The sequence below is a fragment of the Saccoglossus kowalevskii genome, chromosome 15 (genome assembly GCF_978046115.1).
Source record: "Saccoglossus kowalevskii chromosome 15, keSacKowa6.1, whole genome shotgun sequence".
Taxonomy (NCBI): domain Eukaryota; kingdom Metazoa; phylum Hemichordata; class Enteropneusta; family Harrimaniidae; genus Saccoglossus; species Saccoglossus kowalevskii.
In genome coordinates, this window is record NC_140655.1 from 30,314,429 (window position 1) to 30,327,817 (window position 13,389).

Here is a 13,389-nt window from a genome sequence, read left to right on the forward strand (position 1 = left end):
CCACCTCTAGGGTCTATGCATGTACCATGACCCTCCACCTCTAGGGTCTATGCATGTACCATGACCCTTCTCTTCTAGAGTATATGCATGTACCATGACCCTTCACCTCTAGGGTCTATGCATGCACCATGACCCTTCACCTCTAGGGTCTATGCACGTACCATGACCCTTCACCTCTAGGGTCTATGCACGTACCATGACCCTTCACCTCTAGGGTCTATGTATGAACCATGACCCTTCATTATGCATGAACCTTCCCCTCAGGGTATATGCTTTAACCATGGATCCTTCACCTCTAGGGACTACGCATTAACTATGTAACCTGCACATCTTGGGTCTATACATGCACCATAATCCTTCACAGCTTTGGTCTATACATGCACTATGGATCCTTCTGCACAGAGAAGACAGCAACAATTATGTTAAATTTTATGCAAGGTCTGTCAAGTGATAGAATGCAAAATGTAACTGTGTCAAAACAAGAATTTCATGATATAATAGCAGAAACAGAATATCCATGCAATAACTGTTAATTTTTGTTTGTTATTTATTTATTTATTCATTCATTTATTTATTCAGATGAATTAAAACAACACTGTACAATATAGAAATAAAATAAAACTTTACAAGGTTATTAAACAAATCACAGATTGCATTCAGGACATAATCAAATTTAAATCAGCTTCTCATCAAAGGACATAAGAATTATAGATGGAATAGTCCATATAGTTGGAATTAGGGAAGTACCTTTCAGACACACTAGTAGAAAGTATGATTGGTACAAAACTAATGCTAGAAGATGTGGAAAGCACTGATTCAAAGACCAATTTACATTTAAAATGGACAATTTACATTCAAAATGATCATGCAACTTTACAAATTATAAAGTTACAAGTTATAAAGATTACTAGTTGTTAACTAGTATACATACTTCAATTAATTTTTATTTGTCTGTGTAATTGTGTACAGTCTACTGTGATTGGTCACAATACGATAAATAATTTTTAAGATGAGAATATATTAATCTGCACTGTAAGTATTTGATTAGTATAGGGCAATTCAATTAGTATAGGACAATTCATTGCTGTCAATAAATTATTTCTTGACACAACATTTGAGGATAATACCAATAGATGTCTCCATGAATGAGAAATTTGTATTTGCCTTTAATTGCATTGAAACCGTCATTGACATTACCAATTTTGTATTGTTATCAAAATATATGTATTTTAATTGAATTTATATACAAATTTTCTGTCCACCACATTGAACCACAATGCAGCAGATGACTCAGCGACTTGGTACAGTTTTGTAGGGATTCAAGATTCCTTTAGGATCCATTAATTTCTTCATATCTTGCATCAATTTAATAGCCGAGTTTGATTTACTATACTGAATATAATTCTTCTTTTTAAACCCCAGTCCATGCTCTGCGCTTATACTCCCAGAATGCTTTGCAACCCATTCATAGACAAATGGTTCTATGCTGGCTAAGAGTGTAGGACTATGAGTAGGAGAGGTGATATTGAGATGGAGGTTGCCATCACCAACATGACCATAACCAACAACACGAGTTGCTGCATCTCCAACGCGGTCACGCATATCTTCAACAATTTCGTAAAATTGGTCTTGTGGTAATGTGACATCATATTTGTAAACTGTCCCATCATGCATTAATGCTTCAGCAATGCTCTCCCTTAAAGACCATATATTCTGAAAAAATAACATAATGTTATCGTTCAACAAAACTCATCTCCCCCTCACTTCATAAAATGTACCCTCCGTCATCACTATTTCCTTTTTCTTCTACTCTCTTCCTTAAACCCTTCCATCATCTCAAGGTCTGTCTGCTCTTCTTCCATCACATATCTGTAATCTTTCTCCTTCTCTACCAACCTGATCTCCTTTTTCCTTGCTTCATTTCATTCATCATTGTAACTACACACATTATATCAACAGTTTTTAGCAGTAAAAAAGAACCACATCCACCTCTGTCTGCTTTGGCTCAAAAAAATAGATTTTTTGATAGCAAAGCAATGAAAAGTGGCAGAGGAAACTGGGAAAGGCAGTGATGGTGACTTTATCCGAAATTTATATTTGAACAGAGGTGGCAAGACTGTATAAACGATGCATTTTACCCACAATGCTATGCTTAGTGTTGCACACAGTTGTGGTGACTACTAGTCTTTAATGGGCGGTGGTTGTTGCACAGCGCGTGTTCAAATTTCGTGTAAACAAAAAGTATACTTTACATGCATCGCGTACGTTGCTATCAGTCCCATATCGAATAGAACATGGCATGACGATCACTACCTTTTAATCATTTACAGTGTACATGTATTAATAGAATATTACCAGTAAATACCTTAATCTTTGATATATCGGTTGCCACGGTGCCATCAACAACATGACCAGTCTCCATGACAGTCTCCAGAAACGTATTCAGCTTCTCCTCATCATGAGCAGCATTGGATCCAGAAGTTTCCACAAGTACATAAAACGGATAATCGCTAAGTGGATTTGTCATATTCAGATATTTCACATTTATCTAATAGACATTATATTAAAAAAAAATGTCTTACAAGTTCGACAGATCGAGAATGTATGATACATTTTATATCACCTCAATAATGGGATAATTTCACTGAAAGATGGAGAGAGACTCTCCCAGCACTTTATAGAGAGTATACAGCTGTTATTAACTGGAGGAAGTTGAAGATGCTTATATTCAGCAAATATTAGTTAACTAGGTAAGTAACTCAAGTTGTGTGAATAAAATAATTAATTACTAAATTACCAAAACTGTGCATGTTTTCATGTCACATACATACACATACACATAGACATGCTAACCGCAAGAACTCTCATTGTGTGCTTTTCACAGGGAAGTCAAATACAGAAACGTTTCAAGAGAAATATTCTGGTAATCCTGATCAAAAAATTACATGCTTATGTCAACTGGATGTAACTTACTTTCATGCACTCATGATCTAGGAATTCGTAAGCTGACAAAACTTCTTCTAGCATTCCTTTAGCATCTTTAAATGTAGCTAAGACATCATCAAAAGAACTGCATCCTGGGTAGTATATATATACATGAATAGTTTTAGTATTGACGCGCAACTGTCAATCAATGAATTAGAAAATTTAGTTTTGTACAAACAATACTTAGCTAAAGCACACATATTATCTTCACCAGCCATATAATCAAGGAATAAAGGCTGCCATGTTGGCCATTTATGTGATAACACAACCAGGATGGCTATATATAATGGGCAAGTCGTGGTTGTGTAAAATTAATATTTTAGGAAACATTTCCATCCTTAAAAGGCGTTGGTCGCCATGCAGTGACTGTTCAAATTTCATGTAAACAAACAATGTATTTTACATTCATTGTATATTTTACTTAAATACACTCAAACAAAAAATTAGAACGAGCAGCAAGTTCATGTTTGCATGGTCACGTTGCGTTGATTTCAATATGGGTCCCATGAGATATATATACAATGCATGTAAAATGCATTTAATCGTGTGATGCACAATAACAGAAAAGTATTTCAATTTTATTTAATTTTTATTTTATGATTGCCTAGAGCCAGAAACCATGAAAACTAGCAATGCACATTTCAATTAAAGATATCATTACAAGATGAACAAATCTGAGAGAGGTCTACCTGAGATACCTATGTGTATAATATCAATGCAATTGGAGAATATGACTTTTTACCAAAAATTACAAAAATATTCACCAAAATTAGAGAATTAAAGATATCATCATGAAATGAACAAATCTGAGAGAGGTCCACATGTAGTACCTATATATGTAATATCAAAGCAATTGGACTTGCGGTTTTCAACAAGAAGTCGAAAATATCACTTTTTACCAAAAATTACAAAAATATTCACCGAAATTAGAGAATTAAAGATATCATTACAAAATGAACAAATCTGAGAGAGGTCCACATGTAGTACCTATATATGTAATATCAAAGCAATTGCACTTGCGGTTTTTAACAAGAAGTCGAAAATATTACTTTTTACTAAAAATGACAAAAATATTTAGAGATATCATCATGAAATGAATAAATTTAAAAGAGATCTGCCCAAGGTACAAATACACCAAGTATCAAAACAATAAGAATTGTAGTTTACAAGAGGTCAAAGTTGAAAAAGTAAAAAGTGGACATGGATGACGACAGACAATCAATCATAGTCGACAGCGGAGATAACATTTTGTTTAAATCTAAAGTTAGTTTAAAAAAATATACAAATTTACACATGAGGTTGGATCTGCCTCTGCATGTATCCATGACAACCAAAGCATACCATCCATATACTCACCAAGGAATGCTACATTGACAGACTTAGGTCTTCTTGGACATAATATAGATACTTTTGTTACCATACCTAGGGTGCCTTCTGAACCTATAAATAGCTGTTTCAAATCATACCCAGTGTTGTCTTTTCTCAAGGAAGATAGGCAGTCAATTACAGTTCCATCAGCAAGCACCTAGTAAATACATTGATTACAGAAGTGAATGATACCACCGCAAGAGGGCGCTGTCTATAACTTGAATACCCCATGTATACATGGGTCAAGCCATAGATGGCAACCACTGTCAATCCGAGGTATTATCTTATTTGAAAAAAATTAAAACAAGTATTAATCAAGTAATTAGGTAAATAAATTTGAATATGTGATATGGGAATGATTTCTTAGAAATCATTATTGCAACAAGTTATATGCAAAATAAATGAAAATGCTATTTAATGTCAGAGATTTTATATTCATAAATTTAATTTTAATTTAAGAGAAAATAAAATTTTGTTGCTATGAATTTTGTTTTTAAACATGAAAAACATTTTGCAGCAGTCAACATTCTACTAAGATTTTAAAGACAGTACGTCATGGTGACAGTTGGAAATTTCAATCACCACGAAAGTTGTTTACTCTCAACATCACATCCACTATTCCGCTGTTCTACGTAAACATGGTATTTTGAATAGTGGACTCAATAACGAGAAAAAAAGAACACTTTTTGATGGGTAGGATCTCGTAGCTCTCTTTCTCTCAATGAGATCTCTTGGCCATTTGTGTCAAAGATTGAAATTGACAATTTTTTAAACACAACATTTTATATACATGTACTGTAGAACACTTTATTTTGGCTGGAATTAATTTTCGCTGAAAAGGCTTTTTTGGTGTTATGTATGGAATTTATTTTCACTGATTTTTGATGAGTTGAATGTGAAATATAGGAAAAAAGGTATATTCACTCAATCATCCCTTCAGCGAAAATAGCGAAAATAAATTCCAAGCAAAAATAAAGTATTTTACAGTAGTAATGAAAGTGCTACATTAGGATCTCATTATTGGTTTCTAATAGAAATATATTAACACACTAGAATAATTTTCTTCTCAACATTAACACCAAAATTGAAGACATTCTGAAATATTTTGTATAGCTTACTGCCTCAACTCCCAAGACACTCCCATGCAGTGATCCATATCTCAATAACCGAATGCCACCTGCATTTGTTGACACGTTTCCACCAATGTGACAACTCCCTTTTGCACCTAAGTCTAACGGCATAGTAAAACCAAAGTCAGCTACGTAGTCATCCAACTTCTCCAAGATACACCCTGCTTGACACGTCAGTACTCCTATACAGGTCATACAAAAAATACTGTAATGACTGACAAATGTTCATGGATTTTGCAAATCAGTGAAAATTTTTAATTTTTTAGCAGTGAAAATTTATCTTGGGTCCAACAAGAAAGTGATAGCGACTCACACAATATTTTATCACCACGAATGCGATAAAATCATTAAAATTCTCAGCAGGGAAAGTTTCAGCGAAGGTTTCCAGTATATTGGAGGCAGAAGTTATTACACCGAAATTTGACGTTCACTAGTTGATACGAGAGATTCATTATTATAACTTTTTTATAAGATGTCAAAATAAACATTGCTTTTTAATTTTTTTTTTAAAGATATTAAACAGTAAAGGCACTAACATTGAATGGGTTGCAATATCCATTCCCCTCAGGTCTCCAAATTGAGGTTTTATCGGCTTCAAAAAAGGTTTTGCACAAATAGTTACTCAACAAAAAATAACTATAACACAAAGTGCACAGAATCTGATATTTTCTTAGTCGCCCACCTCAGATTATACACGTAATTATACATGTCTTACACATTAACACTTGGGTGTATCCTGTCAAGTACTTACAACTGGCATACCTACAACCATGCAGTTACAAGCTTTCCCACAGACAGGCTTTTAATTAAGAAAACAAATTTATTTTTAACTTTTATGTTGTTTTCAATCTGAATATAATATGATGTATTTTTTTTATGAAACTATCGACTTTCATGATTACCAAAACTTTAAAAAACTAAAAACAAATAAATAACAAATCAAAATTAAAGAAAATCAAAACAATAAAACATCTTATTTTAATCAAATTGACATTGTTGCTTGTATTTGCTGATTTTGATGGTGGAATAATTATAATGCTATTAAAATTATACTGCTATGACATGATGAAGTTCTAAAACTGTGATGTGACTGTATATTGTCTGAGTGCATTCTTGGATGTATCTTGAAATAACCTTTAGTTATTAATATACATCTTTCTGATCCAACCATTTGGTGTAGGAAGCCCAGAACTGAGCAAATTTTTCATTAGCAACATGAACATAGCAAACATGTTTTTGAAATATCTTGTAATTATAATTACCATTTCCTTAAGATGGAATGTAGATATATCATGCAGTACTGTACACTTATGACATGCTTATAGACTTAACCTAAGAAGGTGATAAATGTATAATATTTTAAGAATATTCTAACCATTTTACCTGAGAGTTGGTCCACACCAATTATTTCATTCATTAAATCAGTTGAAATGATAATTTCATCAAATACAGGAACACTTCCACCGACCAATCCAGTATTGCCACCCTGTGGTACCACAGCTAAGTTACGTGAATTGCAGTAAGACAAAATGTCAGAAACTTCTTCTGTTGTCTTCGGTTTCAACAGAACTTTACTGGACCCTAGAAAAAAAAAGTCTTGTGAACTTATTTTATATTACTAAAAAATGATTTAAAATTAAATGGGACACAATTTAAATCACCACCACTGTCATGCAATGTGCATTCAAATTTTGTGTAACTAAGCAAAATATTTTATACGAGTTGTATATGATGATGCATGAGACCCATATCAAATACAATGTGGCGTAATGACTATGCACATTAAAGAGCGGTAGTTGTCGTGCCGTGCATGTGTGACATTTGTGTTGATAAACATTGATTTTCCCATAATCCAATGCACTTTTCTAATTAAATCGCGAGTACGAGTTTTGCCCTGGTCGCCACTTGCACTAATTACCACCGACAACTCTTTTAATACCTTCCAAACACACACACACAAAAACTAATTAAAGCTTGGTATGTACTCATTGGTATGTGCAACAGTCATCATCTTTGTTTATATGAGACCCACATAGTGCGCATGTGCAGCGCAACGACTACTGCCCTTTAACCTCAAATAGCAAAGCAATACTAAAATCCATGATTAACTGCATAACTCACTGATTTATTCTACTACCGGTAACACCTGAGTGGGACAAAACGATCACTTGGCATGGTCACAATTGGTGGTTACAGTGAGTGTATAGTAATTATATTATAATTGTTTCCCCGATAAACACTGTGTGATGTTTACAATAGTGCAACAAAAACTAGTGTGCAAACAAATACTGGCACCCACATTAACTGCAGCTGCATTGTAATCTCATGCAGAATCAATGCAAATCTAACCCAATGGTAGAAATGCAGGGAGATCAGCTTGGGAGAGAATATCACTCTAGCAAACATGTGCAGACCTTGGTTCCCTCCTAATGAGCAACATCAGTGACTCAAACAAGGGGAGTCACTTGTATCACACCATTTGTCTTTGATGTACTTGTTACTGATATATTTTCAATGTTGATCACATCAGTTTTATTTTTACAGAGAATATGTTTCTTTCAATTGAATGCATAGCCTGTTTATAGCTTAACAAGCTTCACCGAGTGAGAACATACAAAAGAATCGATAGTACAACTTGACATGTGTGGCATCTGCATTCCCTCAGAATATACACAGATCAATTGACATGCACTCATCAGTGTACCCTCTCAACCCCCTCTCAGATACGCTTTTGAGGTACCCTTAAACAGATGCAACACAGCAAAAATACAACACATATTATTCCTGAAAATGTCAAAAAAGAACCCCTTGATCGTTGAAAATGTCAAAAAGGGACCTCTAACACGACCAAATTAAGGTACAAGGTCTAAACTCTTACTGTTTTTTTTTTTCAAAACCAAAAGTGAACCTCAGACCTGGCTGACATACATGTATGGCAACAGTTTTCAAATGAAAATGCAAACATTGTAAGTTGTACTATAGTTTACACAGTGCTTATTAGAGAAACAATTATAATAGTATTACTCTCGATTTACTATAACCGTCATTAATGACTACATCAAGTGGTCATTTCGCTTCGCTAGTGTTACCGATAGTATTGACCAAAAACTTCAAATATTCATTAAAATATAGAAAATGGTAGTTAGGGGTTTTACAAATGTATTAAATAGCACGTCATCATCCTGTAACAACATGCCAAAAAAATAAAAAGGCTCTCAACAGTGCAAAGTGCTGCAGCGAGGCTGATTTAGGCAGTCGGGGGGAGAAAGTAGACAGCCAATTTGGGTTTGTAGCCGGTCATATGGCCGGCGGCTGACACTTAACGAAACCCCTGGGTAGTAGGTAATCATAGTCATTGGTACATGTAATTAATTAATATAACCAGATGTTGCAGACAAAGTACCCTTTCGCAATCACAGATATGAATATGAGTCGTTGCACACGTTTTGTTCTATTTTTCTACAATCTCTCACTCTATTCAAATCTATAATTGAGAAAATTTCTTATTCATACAAAATTTAATTTCACCAATCTAATTTTTTGAGCATATTCACTGTGTTTTAATTTTACAAACAATGAGTTTTATTTTACATGATCACATAGATTACAATTTCACTCATTAGCAAAAATAGCCAAATTAAAACCCAGTAAAATGTTAATACATCCACAGTATATTGAATAATTACCCAAGACTACAATTACCTACTACCATTTTTCTATATACTGTAAAATACTTTATTTTAGCTGGAATTAATTTTCGCTGAATATACTTTTTGGGCGTTTGGTTTGGAATTTATTTTCACTGATTTTTGATAAGTTGAATGTAAAATATAGGAAAAAGGATATATTCGCTGGATTTTATTTTCACTGAATCATTCTTTCAGCGAAAATAGCGAAAATCAATTCCAAGCAAAAATTAAGTATTCTACAGTATTATATTATCAGTCCGAGCAGCTTTCATCAATTTTGAAACAAATACATTTTGTATTCAATTACATCTATGTATGAGAATAAATAAATATATGGTTTCCTGACCTCTACACATCTTTAGCCAGTCTTCATTATATCTTGCTATCTCAAACTCATCGGTAACAACCCTTGATGACAAGAGATTCTGAAAAAACTTCACATCTTCAGGACTGACTTGAGCATAGTCACCTCGCTGTACATTGTATCTTACTGCAGTGAGTTCCACATCTGCACTGTTCATGCATGATGTATGTAAACTCATCGCTGGTGATAAAGTCCAAGAAATGTTTATTGCACTGTTATATTGAACCATTCTCTTGGCTTGAAAAACAGGTTTGATTTTGTACATATTTTGGCATGGTGTTCCATTCCACTTGTTTAATATTGAAAAAATTCTTTTGCGGAAAACACGACTGAGGCTTGGTACAACTGTAGAATACATAGTTCTTAATACTTTTACAAATCAATTAACCTGGAAAAAATAAAATAATAAGAAGTTAATCTCAAATAACGCAAGATATGCACAAGGGCAGTATGATGATTGAATTAATCATTGTATAGTTATAAATTTTGTATAAATATATTTTTGTTAGAAATCAAAATGACTGATATTTCAAATTGACCAAGCTAAAAATGATATAGCGACATCATCGCGAGTTCTAATAAATATTAATGAGCTAGTTCAACACATATCCCAATCAACAAGCCCTTCATTTTGAATAAGTGAGCGGTCACAGTTGTTATCTCACTTGAAGTTTTGCATGCATAATGGGGCAATGTGGAGCTCTTTCAAGTTAGCCAATCATAATTAAATATTTAAATTTTAAATAATGGCTAATGATCAGCATTTACAAAATGTCATAAATATGTATATAAACTAATGTCCAGTTTCTGCCTTTCACTGTTTTAGAAGTATTTATATTCAGTGGTCGCCAAATGTAAGTAACGCCCACTCTGACAATACTGTGGATCTAAGGCTACATCAAATCTATTTTTACCTCTATGATATATATTCACGATGGGACTTACACGGTTCTTATAGTAACAGTGATCCCTTAGTACCACACTTCACGATTGCGTTTAGGAAGTTATTCAAAAATATGTTAAATAAATTTAAGAGAACGGACGGCCTTGTTGTGCGTCTATTTTACTCCCGTGCCTTCATATAATTCCAATCGGAATGTCATGACATGTTCCCTTACTCGCAAAACAAATTTATAGTTTCTAAGAAAGATTAAAAAAAGAAACTTCGTCAAATATTCTTTTTCATATTCTGCAAATAAAAAGTTATCAGTTAGAAAAGTTATGCGTGTATAATTGTACTTTGGACTTACATTTGGTCAGTGAGAATCCTTCTTCTGTAGACTAGACGCCGGTGTGAGTGTCCACTGAAACGCCACGACCTTTGAACTTAGGATTTCCCTACACCCATAATGCAAATCTACTTCCGAGTTAAAGGGATTCCCTGGTACATATGAAACCTGCAAGAGAACAAAGACTCAACAACTTATGGTGACCATGTAGCAAAGTGATTCTAGTGGATTCTAGTGATTCTATTTGTCGTAACATTGGTAGGATGGATCTGCGGAAACCACGGCGACGCTTCAGGAAGAATATCATGTTCGACCTGCAAGCAAAAGAGGTGTTCGATTGCTGTGACCACTTACGGAGAAATATGCGGATAGTGAGGAAGCTAGTTTGCCAGGTAACGTCCACACAGCGTGTCCGTCCTCATCACACATACGGTACATCCCCGGGGTACATCACAATTGCAGATTGATTCTAAAACACGTGGCCAATGTACACAAAACAAAGTTTAAGATAAATAAACACTTTGTTATGAATTGCCCAGCATACAGGGCACATACAAACTGCTAGACAGAATTTAACAGAAATTCATATTAAAGCGCGGTGGTCATCGCGCAGCGCGTGTTCGAATTTCATGTAAATGAACAATGTATTTTACACGCGTTGTATACGTCGCTATGAGTCCCATATCAAACAGGACGCGACACGACGACTGCCGCCCTTTAATAATTTTGGAACCAGTAGTGAGAGTGATAAATTTATTTTCATTATGGTAGTATAGTACTAGTATATTTATTGACACTGACTTTAATAGGAAAGTACAGCGGTAAGGTCACTAAAACAACAGAACACAGACAAAAATAAAATAAGAGTGCAACTACGGTAAATCAAAAAACGCACAACAATATAAAAATGTTATCAAGTTCACTAACAAACTAACTGAAAAAAAACTAAATAAAGGAAAAAAATGACATCACAATTAAAAATCTAAAAAAAATCTAGTGCAATTGTGTGGCTAACTAATAACTTCAAAATAATGATAATGAAGTTAAAATGAATCAAAATACACTTAAAATAGAAATCACATAAAATATTAAGAAAAAAAAACAATTCTATTTTGAAAAATTCATGAGTTGACCTCATTGATTGAGGAGGTGTTGATGTCTTATTCTCAGGCTCCTTTGAATGAATAGTGCAGTGTGAATCACGTCGTTATTCATTAGCAAGGGGAATTTATTATAGTTGCTTAACATTTTAAAGTCATTGATAACTTTGGTTACCTCTTTAATAAGTAACTCCCTAAGTTGTGAATATTTTGGGCAACCCATTATGAGATGAACTTCATCTTCAATTTTGCCCGTATTACACAAGTCACAAGTCCTCCTGTCAAATGGTGTTTTAGGTTTTGTATGCCTGCCCGACTCTATTTTCAGGTTGTAGTTACACAATCTGACTTTACTCATTTGTTCTCGTAATTCAAAATTTTTACTATTTTCCATATACTAGTATGTTTCAATTTTGAATATTTTTTTTAAAATTTCTATGTTTCTTAGTTTGTTTTTTCTCATTACTGTGTTTACTGTTTCTAATGTCATTGTGAATTTCTTTGTTCCAGTATTTCTCAAAGGAATTTTCAAATTTATTTATAGTGTTTGTTATTTGTGAATTTGTTAGAGTACTATAGAAGAGTACTATCACAATCGATTTATGTTTTTTAACTGCCTTTCTATTTCCCTAAAGCATTTACTATTCATTTGTTTGTTCTCTGCAGCTTCTTTCAATAAAGAGTTACTGGTGGTCATTATGCGATTATAATATTTAATTAGTTGTTTATTAGTTGTTTATGAACGTGTCCAATGGAAATCAAAACACCCATTAATGATGTATTTCTAATTACACCATTATGAGCAACAAACATATGTCACTTCCCATACCAGACAGTAACTGTATTTTGAATGTGTTTGGGGCTGTGTGTGTTTCTTTTTTTCTTATTTGTTTTGTTATGTATAATCATTTATATCTTCTTCGGGAGACACAATGAGTCAATAAACATTATTATCATTAATAAAGTTCTGCCTATGTTAGTGAAAAGCTTTATGTAAAGAGCCTGTCAATAGTCATGAATTTTTTTTCTGGCTGGTTAGAATTAATGATTTCGAAGAAGTTGGTGATGTGATTTCCGAAACTGCTCGAAGTAAGTGTATGTTCGATAATCTTTGGCTAAGCTTCAAAAAATGGTACAAAACACTAAGTCAGATTAAAACCTTCATAATGCCTATTTTTTTATGTGTGCTTTTATTACAGTTGAACTTCTAATAATAATGTATAACACTAAGAAAATACATTCTTATGGTTTAACAAAAACACTAAGATAAGACAAAACTTGGAAACAAAACAAAAGCAATCAAATACATCAGGTTTCATGCTTTATATAAAATATTTATAAATGTTTATAAATTTCAAATTGAATTGAAAACAACTACACCAATCACAAGCCTAAGTGGATGAATACTGGCTCGATCACTCTCGCTATTTTACTTTCTATGCCAATAATGGTACTACTTGTACTTGCATTAATTCTTTTAAATTTATTTCTGCAAACAACTCACTGTAATTTAAGCATTTTAAA

General features: G+C 33.5%; 2 protein-coding genes across 2 annotated transcripts in view; one reads left to right on the forward strand and one right to left on the reverse strand.

The window, feature by feature from the left end:
* Positions 1 to 514: 514 nt before the first annotated feature.
* On the reverse strand, positions 515 to 10,859 carry LOC100367659 (D-2-hydroxyglutarate dehydrogenase, mitochondrial-like). Its single transcript, XM_085508386.1, has 8 exons — positions 10,787 to 10,859; positions 9,519 to 9,924; positions 6,867 to 7,064; positions 5,472 to 5,665; positions 4,342 to 4,510; positions 2,974 to 3,077; positions 2,366 to 2,548; positions 515 to 1,713 (listed from the first exon to the last, which is right to left on the reverse strand). The coding sequence occupies exons 2-8, from the start codon at positions 9,892 to 9,894 to the stop codon at positions 1,291 to 1,293; spliced, it is 1,647 nt and encodes a 548-aa protein (XP_085364512.1). The 5' UTR covers positions 9,895 to 9,924; positions 10,787 to 10,859; the 3' UTR covers positions 515 to 1,290.
* Positions 10,860 to 10,934: 75 nt separating this feature from the next.
* Positions 10,935 to 13,389, forward strand: part of LOC146734318 (DDB1- and CUL4-associated factor 17-like) — a 33,110-nt gene continuing 30,655 nt past the window's right edge. The window contains exon 1 of the mRNA XM_085508387.1: positions 10,935 to 11,157. Within this exon, the coding sequence (XP_085364513.1) occupies positions 11,029 to 11,157 (129 nt within the window). The 5' untranslated portion in view covers positions 10,935 to 11,028. The remainder of the gene's footprint in view (positions 11,158 to 13,389) is intronic.